Source organism: Carettochelys insculpta, chromosome 4 (assembly GCF_033958435.1).
Source record: "Carettochelys insculpta isolate YL-2023 chromosome 4, ASM3395843v1, whole genome shotgun sequence".
NCBI lineage: Eukaryota > Metazoa > Chordata > Testudines > Carettochelyidae > Carettochelys > Carettochelys insculpta.
The window spans coordinates 42,427,969-42,444,894 of record NC_134140.1 but is presented as its reverse complement, the minus strand read 5'-3'; the positions used below and the strand labels follow the sequence as shown (position 1 = coordinate 42,444,894).

General features: G+C 43.2%; 1 protein-coding gene across 5 annotated transcripts in view; it reads right to left on the bottom strand.

Moving 5' to 3' along the window:
• The window catches only part of TBC1D1 (TBC1 domain family member 1), a 180,560-nt gene extending 164,425 nt beyond the window's left edge, over positions 1-16,135 (bottom strand). For 2 of the 5 annotated variants that reach the window (XM_074992592.1, XM_074992593.1), the window contains exons 1-2: positions 15,842-16,127; positions 2,608-3,111 (exon numbers count right to left, since the gene is read on the bottom strand). In XM_074992592.1, coding sequence (XP_074848693.1) covers positions 2,608-3,024 — 417 coding nt within the window. In that variant the 5' untranslated portion in view covers positions 3,025-3,111; positions 15,842-16,127. Of the gene's footprint in view, positions 1-2,607; positions 3,112-15,841 lie in introns of all 5 variants that reach the window. The other 3 variants (XR_012645346.1, XM_074992595.1, XM_074992594.1) reach the window with 3 other exon arrangements.
• Between the last annotated feature and the right edge of the window lie 791 nt (positions 16,136-16,926).

Sequence of the window (16,926 nt, the reverse complement as noted above, 5' to 3'; positions counted from 1 at the left end):
GTTACAAAATGCTAACATGATTTGAAGTTATGTAGAGTTAAATACTTGGCACAGTGAGATACAGAGCCTCTTACCCTCTAAATATCTGTAACACAGAGAAAGCTGTGCTAGTCTATATACTGTTAAAACAAAAAAGCAGTCCAGTAGCACTTTAAAGACCAACAAAATAATGTATTAGGTGATGAGCTTTCATGGGACAGACCCACTTCTTCAGACCATAGCCACACCAGAACAGACTCAATATTTAAGGCACAGAGAACCAAAAATAGAAATCAAGGTTGACAAATAAATATCTAAATATCTGGTTTAAGTCCAGGCAAAATACAAGGGCAACCTTTCTTATCAACAGTAGGGAATGCCCACTGGCCTGAATTTAAGTCAATGCTCCAAAGGCAACAAGGCTTTGATACATCAGCTCTGTCACCAAGCTAATTTGGATGATTGAGTCTTTCGCTAAATAAATAGGCCCAAATAAAAAAAATATGCTGAACATATTTCATCCATCGGTGCAACGGAGAGGAAGCTGAGCACATCAACAGTCTAAATCTGGAAACCTGCTGTTTGATTCCTCAGAGCAAATGTTGCTGGCACTGGAAGGTGTCCTCTGGGACTAGAGATGTAATGGACTGGAGTGGGAGTCTACCGACTCATTCAGTTCACAGAAATTAGACTTCTAATATTTGTTTCTTCTATAGAAGAACCACACAGAGATGAAGCAATTCCAGATTAAAACAATAATGATCCTAAGACACTGCTGTGCTTCCAGTCTGGGTACCTTGCTGTCTCAATGTATAGCACTCAGGCTCTCTCTCTTACTTTAATAAGCATGCACAACTTTCAATAACATGACATGCACGCACCAGAGACAGAATAAATGGACGCTATAAAGGAGATCACAGTGGAGATGAGACAACTCCAAATTACAATAATAATGATCACAGACACAGGCTTCCAAAAATCTCCCAGGCCACACAGTAGCAGACTTAAAAGTAGCTATCCTACAGCAAAGAAATTTCAGGACCAGACTCCAAAGAGAAATTTCTGAGCTACAACTCATCTGCAAATTCAACGCCCTCAGCTCTGGCTTAAACAAAGACTGCGAATGGCTGGCTAAATACAGAAGCAGCTTCCTCTCCCTTGGTGTTCACACCTCCAGATCAACTGCTGATAGTAAGCCTCGCCCTTGCTGACTAAGCTAACCTTGTTATCCCCACCCTTGCTCTGGCTTAGTTATACCTGGCCCTGAAGATTTCCAAGACCATCTGATTAAGTGAGTCTGTGCTCATGAAAGCTCATGCTCAAAACTTTTCTGTTAGTCTATAAGGTGCCACAGGGCCCTTCATTGCTGTTACAGATCCAGACTAACACAGCTACCCCTCCAACACAAAAATCTATGGACATAGTTGAAATCGTAACCCCAAACCTTTGTACTTCACTCTCTCAATTATTTCAAATCTCTCCAGAAGTCTTATACAACAAGTGGAAATGTACTTTCTCTTTCACTCTGTTACAATAGAAATTGTTCTAGAGGTGACCAAAGTTGTTCATTAACCATGATCCTAACAAAACCACAATCTGCACAGTGATCTAATATGATCATTTTAACAATTTCTTTCTACTCAGTACCAAGTCCTAAGATATCTACTTCACACCCCTAAATGCATACATCTTACAGCATATCGAGCAGCCCCTTTCTTAAATTTGGCTGTATTTTCTCACTGAAGTACTTGTGATTTAGGTCCCCATTTGGCTGTTGGCTTGATTATCTATCTTTTTATCTTGGAGGAATTAATTAAAGCTGTGCCCATAACCACGTATCCAGCTCTGAGCCAGAGACCATGAATTTGATGTTACATCCAGTCCTGCTGGAGGGCACGTAGCTGTCAATACATCTGATATGCTGTACCCATGCAAACAGTCTCTCTGAGGTGCTCCAGTAGGGCTTCTCTCATGAGCAAGGCATGATGGCTGTGGCCCAGTGTGAGCTCCACCTCCAATATTAATAAACACAATTAAATACCTCATCAGTGTTACCGCTCTACCCACTAAACTTTACAAATCAGCTCAAACTTATTGGCCAGCTTTACTCACCCTACTCGCGTAAGGGAGTGGGCTTAGCAGATTATTCACATAAGTAAAACAAGCAAAACTGGGTGCCTATATTTAGCATAACAGCCTTTTCAGAGGGAACACAAGCAACTCATAATGAAGGATTAAAGAAAGTTCATGACAGCTTATGGGTGAAATCCTAGCCCCACTGATATCAACAGAAAAACTCCCACTGACTTCAGCAGGGCCAGGATTTCAGCCCATATGACTAACTTACTGTAAACCAAGTCCTGATTTACTCATATGCCTAACCTGATACAGCAAAACTATGTGTTTTTACACTTCAGCCCATGTGTTAATGCTTTGCACAACTGAGGTCTTATTTTGTAAAAAGAGTTTCAACATCTTAGACTGCATTGAAAAGATCCAAACACCAGAAGAGCTACCTCATTTTAAAATTCACAGCACTAATTTTTCTGAATTTATATCATGTCCTATAAATCAACATCTAATATCTTAGGGAGCAAAGCAAGCTCTGGGGATTGCGTTATTACTTACTTTTGTTTGATCTGCAGCTCTGAATACATAACAAATACTTTGCTGATTTACTGTTCCACCCTTTATCAGACAAGCAAAATAACTTGGATCATGGCTATTGTGAATCAGTTTGTTGACATGCTGTGGCTTATACTCAAACAGGCTGGAACAACTCAAAGGATCCCACTGCTGGCTTTTTCCTGTGTCTGGTTCACATCGCAGGCTTGCTGGTGAAACATACAGCCGGATTTGGCCAGTGCTAGGCTCCTCCGTTGAAGAATGCATACTGAGCCGCCGAATCTCTGCCACGATCCAAGGCAGCATTGGCATGGTGGTTAGAGAATGCACTGGCAGAGAACCAACAAGATGGAGACTAAAATCCACACAGGTATCAGTGCGCATTTGTAGTTTTTTAACTTTGAATGACAGGGGCTCCATTTATAATCATCAAGGGACCCAGGAATAATCCACCAGAGTTTCAGTTCCTGGTAATGAAGATTCCTTTGATTGCACAGTACTGGAATTCTGAAAGAAGAGAGAGATTTATATAGCTACAATCATTTAGAATTTTCTATTTAAAAAAAAAATCACTCATAGAAAAACATCCAATCTTCATTTAAAGATTGCCATAGATGGAGAATCTACTATAAGATAAACCATCCCAATGGTTAATTACCTTCACTATTAGAAATACATCTTATTTCTAGGCTTAATTTGTCTAGTTTAAATCTCCATTCTTTGGTTCTTGTTATAATTTTGTCTGCTAGATTGATGAGCTCTCTATTGTTAAACTTCTGTTCCTTCAGTGATCAAGTCATTCCATAACTCTCTTTCTTCAGATAAAGAGACTGAGCTCCTTCAGCCTCCCACCATAAGACATATTTTTCCAATCCTTTAGTGATTATGATGCTCCTTTGAACAGTCTAAAATTTATCATCACCATCCTTCTTGAACTGAGAGCATCAGAATGAGACTCAGTATTCCAGCAGTTGTCAAATCAGTGCCAAATACAGAAGCCATACAACCCTTCTCTGTACCTTCTCAATAGTTCTGTGTTTAGACATCCAAGGATTTCATTGGCCCTTGTGACCTTTGCACTAACACTCAGCAGTTTATCCACCTTGATCCACAAGTCTTTTTTCAGTGTCACTGCTTTGCAAGATAATCTCACCAATCCCGTAATTGTGGTCTGCATACTTTGTTCCTAGATGTATGATTGATTTGCCTATATTTGAAATGAATATTGCTCACATGCACACAGGATAGCAAGTGTAGGTGTGCCATGAATTTACAGTAGCTACATATTTGCAGTTTTACTCATCTATCCCTTTTCTAACTGTTCCTAACTTTATTAGCTTCTATATATACGTTTAGGCAACAGGGATTTGTCAGCAGAAGTTCGTGTTGAAAGAGATCTTGCAACAAAACTTCTGTCAATGACCTCAAGGTATGTGTGTTACTGAAAAGAAATTATCGCTCCTTTGTAGAAAGAGAAACGGATGAATTGACATTTATATTCAAATTCGGAACATTAACACATGTTTTAAATCGGGATGTGAACTTTCTGAGTCACTATAGGGGCTCGTCTGGATACTTAACTCAATCTAATTCTTGATCTTCCCCCCCACCCCTCCACTCTCTGATTTGCTCACCTTGATTATCTTTTTCTGATTTGTCCTCCTTGCTTACTGTTTTTGGTTCTCTGTGTCTTAAATATTGAGTCTGTTCTGGTCTGGCTATGCTCTGAAGAAGTGGGTCTGTCCCACGAAAGCTCACCTAATAAACTATTTTGCTAGTCTTTAAAGTGCTACTTGACTGCTTTTTGTTTTGATTCTGTCAACAGATTGTGTCCAGACCACAGGGTAGATCAAAAGAGCAACCAGAGAGCAGCCAGACAGCTTCGCCACACTATCAGCAAAACAGCGCCCTGGAACCACAGCAGACAGGGCTGTACGGCATCGCAGAGGCCTTGCCTGTTGACAGAGGGCCCCCCCAGAACTTCCCAACTGGTGTTTTGTCCACAGATCTCTATCGACAGAGACCCTTCCCCACCACAGGGTCTCTAGAGCTGGAGATATCAGTGGAGCTCCATGCCCCAGCTGGCTCCCAATCCTGGGGCTGACGGGGTTTCGCTGGCCCCAGCCAGGTGTCCAGAACTGCAGCTACCAGTGGGGCTCTGCATCCCAGCCAGCTCACTGCCCAGGTCTGCGGAGTTGGGGGTGGTACCCCACTCAGGTACCTGGGGCTGCTGGTGGAGCTCCATGCCGCGGCCAGCTCCCAGACCCACAGCTGCAGAGCTACCCCAGCCTCAGACGGGTTCCCGGCACTGGAGCTGCCAAAGGGGCTGCCCAAGGTGCCAACGTGGCATATCAGGCCATAGCATTGCAAAAAAAACACTGCTGATAACCATTAGCAATTCTACAGTTTTACATCTGAATTCCTTCAGAATTCTTGAATGATATTGGCAAGTTATTATGCTTTACTGTTTCAGATATCCTAAACTGTCTCTGCTGACTCCTGAGTCTAAGACAACTTTGCAAATTCATCAACTAAAAATAATGGCTCAGGTTTGAGAATCTCCCTCATATTACCTGCAGTAAAGACTTAACTAATCCTTTATCAGCTACTTAAAAGTTTTTTGGGGAGTTTTGTTGTTCTTTTTTGTTTATTTTGCCCATGGTTAATGTCAGCCTGACAGGCCTATAATTAAATATTGACAAAATATTAGTTTAGTTCTAGTCTCCTGGAATGTCTCCAGATTTCCAAGACTTATTAAAAGCAATATTAGTGATCCAAAGCAACTACACCCGTTCTTTTAAAACTTATTAATGTGAATTATCTTTATCAATGGACAGCTACAAAACACTGAAAACAATCACAATTATTTTAAGTTTACTTTAGCAAATCTGTTATGCTAAATCACATATTCCTTTCTTTATTATAGCTACCAAAAAATTCTTTGTTTTTATTTACAGAGTTGGCCAAAACTGGGGGGCGGGAAATCGAAAAAAAAAAAGTCATTTGTCCATTTTACCCATCTAAAATTTCAAAATCTGAAAAGTTTATATGTACTACTATAAGAAATCCATACTTGTAAGCCTCATTGCGATTATATTAAACATCTTCCATGTACTGTTCTTGTTTCATGTAGAGGAAGCCAGGGGAACAGTTCAGAAATCTCTCCATTTATAAACATAATGTCACAGAAGTTGACCCCAGCTTTAGAAAGCATTTCTATATTCATCTAACTAACAAAATACTCTAACATCATTACCACTGTGCCCTTGCAAAGGCTTCTGTCAAGGATGCAAACTCCCAGGAGGGAATGAACCTCTCTATTCCCTGTTCGAGAAACTAATGTGAAAGTTTTTTTTGCTAACGGTGAAATGGAAAACAATTCAGCAACTGACTAGGTGGTTTTGATTCACTCAGGGCTCAGCCAGCACACAAGGTCGCTCATTATAAGCTCGTTGTCACTTCAGGACAAGCATAACAGCCTCTGCTTAAACACAGCTAAACAAAGTTTGTTCTCAGTTGAAATAAATATGGTTAATGTGCAGCAGGACTGAATTTGGCCCATTATCTCCACATACTCATAAAGCAAATCTTTGCTTTCCTTTTTCATTTGAGTAAACGTAGCGACCCTTTTCTGCTCAGGAAAGTGAGAGGCAGACACCACTTCCTACAATCAGGCACAATGATAGGCAGGTGCTAAGCAAACTTCTTTATGACTGTTTTTACCCTGGGCTGCAACTGTAAAGGTGGGTCTCATAAGCACAAACTGACCACAGATTGTGACCAATTTTGGATGACTTTTGCAACAAGCTCTAAAACCAACACTTTAACTGTGAGCCAAACCAACTATGAACTCAGAGTTCTGTATGTGACACCACATTCCATCATATTCTCCTTCTCCACGCTGAGGCTAAAATACATGATAATAACTAGAGCTAAATTAACAGGACTGCTGCTTCTGATCATGAATATCAAACAACAGCTAATCTGTCCATTATAGGTATTTGTATGGATCCCGATGCCACACTATCTGAGTACCTCACATCTTTAGTGAATTTTTCCTGACACCACTACTCTGAAGTAGAGAATATTGTATACAACTGCTGGAGCGCTTCCACACACGCAGCCTGAGGTCACTACTGCACATTCGATGGCAGGACAGAGTTACAAACCTGGAAATCCTGGACAGAGCAGGAACCATGAGCATCGAAGCCATGATTCTGAAAGCCCGGATTCTCTGGACAGGGCACGTAATACAAATGGAGGAGTCAAGAATCCCTAAGCAACTCCTCTTCAGTGAACTCTCCCAGGGCAAAAGGAATCAAGGTAGGCCTCGCAAGATATATAAAGACTATGTGAAGGCCAACATTGCTCATGCTGGTTTAAAACCAGATCAGCTAGAGCAGCATGCAAAAGACAGAACAGGCTGGCGTGCTCTCGTACGGCACGCGTATGACAACTCTGAAGACCAGTGATGCACACGCCTCATTGATGCTTGTGAGAGGACGAAAGCAACAGCAGCAGCCTCACCAACCGAGCCAGGACAATTCCCTTGCCCCCACCGTGAACGCCCACGCTGTTCAAAGCTTGGACTCCTCAGCCACATGCAAGTCCACAACCAATGAGCCTGTGCAAGCTCAAGACATCATCGTCGGACACAACGGACTACCTACAATTACAATTAACCTGTTTAACGGATGGAAAACTGAGGCAAATGACCTAGCTAAACTATAACTTACTGTAAATTTCCATCTTGCCAACATAGCTTCCACTTTTCATTAAGGAGAAGGAAATACATCAATGGGAGAGCACTCTCCCATCACCTTCACCAGATGCGCTGCATTGATGCAGCAGCCCCAATACAGTGTGGCACAGAAGACAAGACCTAAGTGATTTGGTCAAGGTCATATAGGAAGGCTTTGCAGAGCAGGGACTTGAATCAACTCTCATGCTAGCACACTAATCACAGGACTATCTTTCTCCTCTATTTACGATACTAGTTGAACAATTTTTGAATACACAACAGAAGAGCTCAATCACTACATTACTTAGTCATGCTCCAAAAGTGAAGATGTTTCACATTTCATCTGCTGCAGGCAGCTCAGTGAGTTTAGGGATAGCCAACCTCCACAAAATATGTGCTGTTTTCCACAAGGGTGCAGGAATTGTGGTATGAAACATATCAAGGAAATAGCACGGGAAAAGGAAAGGGTCAACTGCATTCTGTCTCCCACTACTCAGATATCACAGCAGCTCCTTCACAAGGTCTTGTACTCAGAGCTTATTAGGGGTAAGGAACCACTACACAAACTGTGTTCCCTACAGAGCCAGTCTGATTTTTGACAAGGGATCCACCTACAAATTACTACTGGTTGGAGCAGCAGTAATTGCCCCAAAGCTGCTGCAAATCACTCTCCCTTCCCCTACCAGAGAAAGAGAGAGACTATTTTTCAGTGCACTAGTCTGCAATAATCATATGACAGCATAACTCCAGAGAAAGTGTGGCTGCCACAGGGGTATGAGAAGCCTGTGTGGAGGCCCAGCCTCTGTGTTATGTTCCTTCCATCTAGCTGTATGCATTTAGGGGACAGGAGCCTCCCCCTCATCCACAACCAAAAGGAAGAGCTCTATAAAAGTACAGTAATCCCTCAAAATGCACAATTTCAAGTTGTGCTTAACTCGCGTTAATACAAGTTAAGCACAACTCAGAATCCCACTCCCCCGGCCCTGGCTCAACACTCCTGACAACACATGGCCCTGGTTTAATCCCTCCCTGCCCCCCGGCTCACTACCCCTGCACGCGGCTCTGGCTTAACCCCCCACACAGGGCCACATTGCCCTAGCTCACCATCGCCCTGCTCCCCCTGCAACCCTAACCCACCCCAGGCCTAACCTCACTGCCCCCCTACCAAGGCTCCAACCCACCACCAGGCTTAACCCTCCCCACCTGCCCCCCACCCAACCCCAGGACTTAACTTTCAAAAGGAGCTCCAGGTGCTCCTGCTGCTTCCCTGGCTACAGAACGTGCATTCCACTGGGGAAGAAAGCTGCCCCCCTGCTCAACTTACACAAAATTCAAGTTATATGAGGATGCCTAGGAACACAACCCTTGCATAACTTGAGGGACTACTGTACACAGGAAAATCTGCCTGGAGAGCATGTGGTCCATCTTATCATATTGCACTGAGAACTGGTCAAACAATGTTGGGAGGGAGGATTCAGAACAGTCACAATATTCTGAAGTCATTTTCATCTGTAGTTTTGAAAAGGAAAAGATTTTCATTGTTAAAACTTTTCACAAACATGTAACTAAAATTTTCCTGTCTGAATTCCTTCTCTCTTTTAATTATGTTTTCCTCTTCCACTTTTGTCCCTCCCCCTGCTTTTTCTAACTTACCACTGAAAAAGGGAGAGAAAAGGAAAAAAGAGGGAGAAACAGGAGGAAAAGTAAAGGCCAAAAAACTGAGTACTGTATATTTATTGCAAATATATAGGGCTGGAAGGAACCTTGAGAAGTCATTAAGTCCAGCTTACTAAGCAGTGGCAGGACAAGGTAAAACTTAGCTTATATCTGCCAGCCATTTATCCAACCTGCTCTCAAAAAACATCCAGTGGGGATTCCACACTTTCCCCTGAAAGCCTACTCCAGAACTCAACTATCCAGAAAGTCAGAATGTTTTCCTTCATATCTCATCTAAATCTTCCTTGCTGCAGATTAAGCCTATTAATTCTTAACCTACGTTCAGTGCATATGGAGAACAACTGATCAGTCCTGTTTACTTACACTCTTAATGCATACAAAGACCATTATCAGGACCCCCCAGTCATTTTTCTTTCCTCCAAAACTTACTAGATCATGTTTTCTAAACCTTTTGTCATTTTTTGTAGCTCTCCTCTGTACTCTCTCCAATGTGTCCCTACTTCTCCTACAGTAGGACATCCAGACCTGGCCGCTGTAGTCCAGCTCAGGCCTCACAAATGCTGCACAGGGACAATTACTTCCTTTGTCTTACATGTGATATTCCCATTAATACACTCTAGAACATTACTAATCTTTTTTCATAGGTGCATCCCACTGTTGGCTCATATTCCCTTTGTGATCCACTATAAATTAAAGATCCTCTTCAGCAGTACTACTCCTCACCAGTTATTTCCCATTTTGTACTTGTGCGTTTATTTTTTCCTTCCTTGTCAAGTATTACACATTTGTCTTCACTGAACTTCATCTTATTGAGTTCAGACCAATTTGTCAAGGTTGGTTTGAATTCTAACCCGGCCCTTCAAAGTGCTTGCAACTCCCTGCAGCTACGTGTCATGTGCAGATTTTGAAAGACTACTCATTACGCCATTATGCAAGTCATCAATGAAAATATGAAATAGATCCAGACCCACAACTGACTCTTGTGGACCTCCACTAGATACACCCTCCCTGTTCGACAGTGAACCATTGATAATTGTTCTGAATACTGTCTTCAGCCAGTTGTGCACCCATCTTACGTCATTTCATCTAAACTGTATTTTCCAGTTTTGTTTTTTCCCCAGTTTCCCAGGCTTTTTTTTATTTTAATCAAACATTTTTTATGAAAATGCTCAAGTTTTAAAAGTCATTTTTTATTTAAAAAGTGTTTAAAAGGTATTTTAAAAAGTGATGAGAAGTGTTTTATTCATAATATTGTGGCCCAGCTCCAACTGCAATCTCCAATACTCTTTTAGTCCAATTCTACAAAATGTTGCAGACATTACTGGAGACATCTAACATTACAGCAGAGTAACATGTTATTTTCAATGCTAAATCTAAAGATTAAACTATGCTAAACAGCCAGCTGTTTTGTCATACTTCCACACTTACTGAACTGCTGTAGTGTATTTAATATGAACTCAAAGATTCTTGGCATCAACTTGCTTTTTAAAAAAAATAAATACTTGAATCACTTTCCTTGTCCACACTTACTCCATTTTCATATGGATCAAAAAAGTAAATTTTTGGAACTAAAATGATGAACAGCAATAGAAAAATCAGATTTTTGAAATTCAATTTTAGCAGTGCCCAAGAGGCAAAGGAACATAATTTTCATCCTTAAAATGTCTATCTCATTAATCTAAGCAGCCTCAGTGTCCCTTGGAGTCCGCTTTGTCTTCTGTTCCTCAGATCCATTCTTTCTGTGTGACTTCCTTCTCTTCTTTTTGTCCTAATGTAAAGACAGTTTCTATCCTAAATTACACCAGTTTAATGCCACTGAATTCAATGTGGTCTAATTAATGTAAACTAAGGACAACTTTCTGCTTTAGAAACTGATCCTGCAAACTTTCATGTGAATGCTTCTCTTTAGGCCTATGGGTAGTCCCATTAATGTGAACGGGACTACTCACAAACACAATGCTTAACATGGGTCTTAATTACAAACTGAGCTATGTTTCAATCTCCAACCGTCCCTCTTGAGTGGCTTTACTACCTTCAACCCCAAAGGTGAAACTGCACAGACCTACCCCTCTTTCAACCATTGCAGTGTGTCCCCCATCAACATTTTTTAAAATTAAGATTGGATACTTTTCTCAAAACTCTGCTCATGGAATTATTTTGGGGAAGTTATGTGTGTTCTTCAGGAGGCCAGAATAAATGACAACAATCCTTTCTGGCTTTGAAATCTATGAATCTAGACTGGATCTTTAGGTTGGAGCACTCACCAGACCTAATGGTATTTGGTAACTGCCCTTTTCCTCTGAAGTCTGAGACAGTGGCTGATTTAAATAACTCAAAAACTGCTTCTGCACAATAAAGCATTATTCACTGATTCACACAAAGGTACACATCATGCAGAGCAAAGGTTTAAAACAATAAAGGCCTGCACACGCATTTTCCCTTACTGTACCTCAACCTTAATCTCTCCCTGCAGACTTTGGTAAACTCCATTCTTCCAAGTCACCACCGTCTTTGGGTTGGGACCAGTAAACTGTCCTGCTGCAGCATGCCTTCTGGATCTCTGCACCCCTGTCATCACTCATTCACACTCCTTGGGCAGCTACCAGCAACTCATTCAGCATCACCCTGATTCCTGCCTAGGCCAGCATGATTTAAAGCTTTATTGTCTCCTTTGATTCTAAATTCAGATGTAGGAAGAGCAAACCTTGCCAGCCCAGAAGCAGCACTCTCTAATACATCAGACAGATCTGTGCACCAGAGATTATCCTACTACACTTCATCACAGTCTCTGTTGCAGGGGCATACTGGGAGGACATCCAGCGGAAAGAAGGAAGTGTGAAGGGATGAAAGATATAGGTGGAATGCACTCAGCTTCAGCCATTCTGGTTGCTACAAAGCCCCTTGAAAATCACTGCAGGGAAGGCATAAATTAGAGCAGCCAGTGTCAACACACTACTTATGCCCAGGGCAAACGGGATCCTAGCAGCTCTAGAGTCCATAAGGGCCAAAAGCAGTGCCACACCCACTCTCCCAGACTGTATCTACAACAAGTTCGACCCAGGGCTGGGGTCAAAATCTTTGCTCTTATGGCTGCAAAAATAACATTCTGAATATGCAGGGCTGAAACTACAGACTAGGAATAGAGAAGTACCAAACACTCCTCAGTTCCTGGCTAGAGAGGAAGACAGACCTCACAGAGGAGTTAGCGTAGACTGACAACGTGTCAGGGGAAGTACAAGGAAGTGGTCAGGACTCCACCACCACATAAATTCACAGGCCTCACTCTCTACACAGAGGATAAAAAAAGCCCCAGCCACCATGTCAGCCCATGGAGGCAGGCTGCAGAGCTGACATGAAATCACTCCACACCAGATACTGAGATGGAGAAAAGATTCTTTTCATCTCCCTGAACTGTCTTAGCTACTCTGAGGGAAGGCAATAGTTGGTTTTATAAGAGAGAAAAATGTAGCCATTTGTCTCTACAAAGTGTTTGCTGTGAAGCCCAAATGATAATTCAAACATAGCAAAGTAAAATTAATTCACTGATGATCACTTCAGCAGAAAAATCAAACTACTCTGGGCTTCTGGGCAGCGTTTCAGCCTGTGGGCAGAATTCTGGAATTTGGACAACTGTTATAGAGCACTGCCTCTCAAGCTGACGCCTGAGATACAGGTTGACTGCACCCCACTGATTGATTCATTTAAAACACATCAGCCTGAAAGCGCATACAAGTATAAACAACAAGACTATTCTTGAGACACATGAATGACAGGTGGGTGGGAGGTGTCACTGTCACTAAATAAGAGTTTTCATCATTTTAGTAAAGATTATACACTCAATTCTCCCGTCCTGTTCTGTATCACATAAAATTAGATTATTCTCTAAGGCAAGCAGCTTCCAATTTATAATTTCTGTCCTTTCATTTTTGTCTTCAAATGAGGATTTCAATCTCTTTTACTGTTACAGGATTTAAATAAGTATGAGGAATTGCTTAAGTCATATCACACATGCAGTGCTATGTAGCTGTGTCAGGCCTGGGACACACTGTACCATATCATGTCATAAGATGCTTTTAATTTTCAAATAGTTTTAATTTGATCTACTAGACAAAGAAAAAGAACAGCAAATAGGTATTATCTTAAAGATGCTTTTATGTACTATATCCTGCCTCTGCACTATCCACCCACCTGCAGACAGACCTATGGTGATTTATTATCTATTCCTTCACTTCTACAATCCTAACTGATATATATTCCAAAAATCAATGTGTCTCACAAAATTTGCAAGTAATTTCTCACCCATCATGTAACTTTCTGAAAATCCTGACTCTTCAAGGAATCCTTCCACTGACTTCAGGGGGGTTTGGATCAGGCCATAAATTTTGCTCTGCTTTAAATCGTGGATAAGTCCTTCAGCTTGATGATGATAACCACACCTAAAGTAACTATTGCCCAGGCTCATTTTAACCAGCACTTTGTTGTATGGCCTCAGATGAATTAAAAACAGTGAAACAGAGTGTAAAGAAACAATGAAGCTTCTTTTCAAGAAGGTGGTAACATGCATCTGATTGTGCTGTGAATTACAAAATGAACTGTATAATAAACAAATCTGGAAACTATCAGCAAATTAAGGAAATCGTTTACTGTTCCTGCTTTTGACATCTGTTGCTATGTGCAACTGTAGACAACAGAAATTAATATTCTGCTGTCTGACATTTTGGGTTTTCAATCTTCTTAATCAGTTTAATATTATCTGAGTTTAAATATTTTTTAACAAATCAGCACTCTAAAAGGTCAAAAAACGCCTTCTGTTTACAAAGGCTATAGAAACAATCCAGCTTCCTGGATAAGCTACAGTGTTGAAGCAGGAAAAAGGTATGCAGCTGTCAAAGCATGTTACACCCTGAACATCCTTTCCCTTTACCTATTCAGTGACAAGTCCAGAATGTCACAAAAACGTATGCTTGAAGGCATTAATTTTTCATTTGACTAAATTCTATGAATTCTTATGAAGAAACCACATCATGTAACACATTCATTTCCCATTTAACCTGTTTGTTTTCCTCCTCTCTTACTACAGGTTGAACCACTCTAATCCAGCACCTTTGGGATCTGAACACTGTCAAATGTGAAAATTTGTTGGACCATGGGAGGTCATTATTGGCTAGCAGCATTACCAACACTTTGCACTGCTTACTGGGCTCTTAGAAGACATTTAGGGGTAAATTACAGCTAAAGAATAGCAAAGAACACAGACAACCAGGAATGGATGCTGCAAACAAACTTTATGGGACCATGGAAAACACGGCTACACCCATGGCAAGTGGTCCTCCGGCTAACTAAAATCATGCCAGATTACAGATGTTGCCAGCTGAGAGTGCACAGAAGTAGAGAGGTTTGATCTGTGCTTCAGCCAATAGTATTGCTGTTCAGTGCTGACAGAAAAGTTTAAAAGTTTGACTATTTTATATTTCATCACTATAAAGTAACTCCTGATCATTCTTTTGCCATTATTACCACCATCCATAGCTCACAGCCATTTGTGTTTTAATACATGGCAAGAGTACATTTTTATTTATTGTCTACAGGAATGTTCCACTCAATCTCTGGATTTAATTGGGGTCACAAATCCCTCCATCTGTACTGCAGCAGTTTCCTACTGCAGTATTAGCTTCTTTTCTAAATAAAATGCAACACACAAGGTCTCAATCTTTTAAAACTGTGCTAAAAATAGTTACACATATGTCATAACTGTCCTGCATGCACTCTTCTTTTAGATGAATATGAATATTAAAGGAATGGTAAGCCTGTTAATTGGGTTTAAGGGATCTAAATTCACATTCCCAGTACCCTGCACTACCTGAGCGAGCCTTCAGTCATTACAAGAAGAACGCTGTGTTGCTTTCAAAATATCACTCTTGCTCCTTCTGACATATGGAGCAGTGTTGACAGACTCTGGATGTAATTACATATTGTGTACCTGATCTGAAGGAAGGATTGTAACAATAAGGAACCTTTCTCGGGAAGAGTAAAGAAAAGGAAATTGTGGACTCTCCACACAACATACACCCTGCCCAAAAAATTAAGCTAACTTTTTTAAAATGGCAAAGTTATTTTAGTTTTCACTAACAACTGTCATAATATTCTGGGTGCACCCACTGCCAGTAATGAAGTATTCGTTTTCCAGCAGTGGTGCAGCTGTACTCTGACAGTGGCAATACATGCTTTAGTGTAGATCCAGCTCAGGTGTTTAGACCGCCCTGCAGTGAAAAAAATCACACATGGGCACAAATGCCTGATTACACCCTTCTTCCTGTGCCCCTTCACTATTTCTAGGAAACGGGTGCACAACCGTTTGTTGCGTGATGCTCCCAAGACAAAGGCGGGAATGCCTGAGTTCCCTGGACTCATTCGGCTGCGCCCCAACGTGACCCTCAGCCAAAAGCTCTCAGAACAGAAGATGCTCTGCCGTAAGCAGCACCCCGGCCCAGGCTGTTCAGCGCTGAGAGGGCATCCAACGAGAGCCCCCGAGCTTCCGAGCCCCCCTGAGCAGAGATCTCACCGGAGGACTCGATCCCCACCCTTGCCCCCAAACAAGCAGGAAGTGGAGCAGGCAGCTGTCAACACAGCGGCCAGCCCGCTTCTCCCCGGGGCACTTCCACGAACTCTTCTCTTCTGTCACCTCCCCCAGGCAGTGCGTGAGGCGGGTGCATTGCAGCGAGCACCGGCTCATGCCCCCCACCGACACTGGTGCCAGTCGGGCCCGCCTCCAGCGGAGCCCCGGGACGGGCTGCCCCGAGCTGGGGCGAGAGCACTTACCCAGAGAGTGGCGGGGCGCCCGCCGCGCAGGAACTCGGCCCCAGGCCGTCTCCGGGCCCGAGGGCTGGCAGGGGGCTGAGCCGAGCGGGCCGGGCAGCTCCTGGCGCCTTCAGGTCGCTCGCTACGTGCCGGCTCCTGCGAGCGGCGCAGGCTCACACGCGCCCCCCAGCGCCTGCTCCGCGTGCACCGCGCCGGCGGGAGGGTGCCGGGCTCCCGCTCTCCCGCCCCCGCCCAGGCAGCCGCCTCTGGGCAGGAAGGAGGGAGGAATCGAGCGAGCACTACGGGGCGCGGCGGGGTCCTCTCGCGCGCAGGCGGCGGCAGCGGCCGCCTCTCCCCCCCCACGCCCGGGCACAAGGACGCGGCGCAGAGCCAGTGCAGCGAGGACAGGGCTGGGCCGGGCTGCCGGGCACCTGCGAGCAACAGCTGCACCCCGCCTGCTGTCCGCCCTGGGGCGGCCTCGCCCTCCCGGCGCCCGCCCTCCCCCCGCGGCAGTTCAAGCAGAGTTGGGGCCCAACCAAGCGGGGAGGCGGGGATCGAAAGTTTGCACTTTGCAGGGTTCAAAACAGACCCGTTTTCAAACACCCGCCCCCCGTTGCCAGCCCTTTGGTCAAGGAGCGTAGCCCGCCGGCAATGAGCCTCACAGCCTGGGCTTTGCTTTAAACATCGTCAGAGAGGGTTCACAGAAGTCGGAATGATCCATGGATTAGAGTGGGGGGCACTAAAAGGCCATGGGAAGTGAATCTCAGTTCACTCAGAAATAATGGCCAGTTCCAGCCCCAAGGCTGGCAGTGCCTCTACTCCAGTTTGTTGGTGTGGCTCCATCTTTCTTATCAGAGAAGGCTGCAGAAGAGCCCAATATTCTCTGAGATAAATTTGCTGCTGCTGCTGCCATTGCGTTCTCTAGTGCAGAGAGCCACAGAACATCAATCGCTGCCCCAGTTGACAGTTGTTGCTTTCTTTAATACCACAGAAGCTAACGCACACATTTAGGCTTTTGAGTTTATTTTAATAATTTCAGCTAATCGGTTTTTAAAACTTGATGCTTATAGATTTAAATTTTCACAATTTTGCAATTGTGGGAGTGA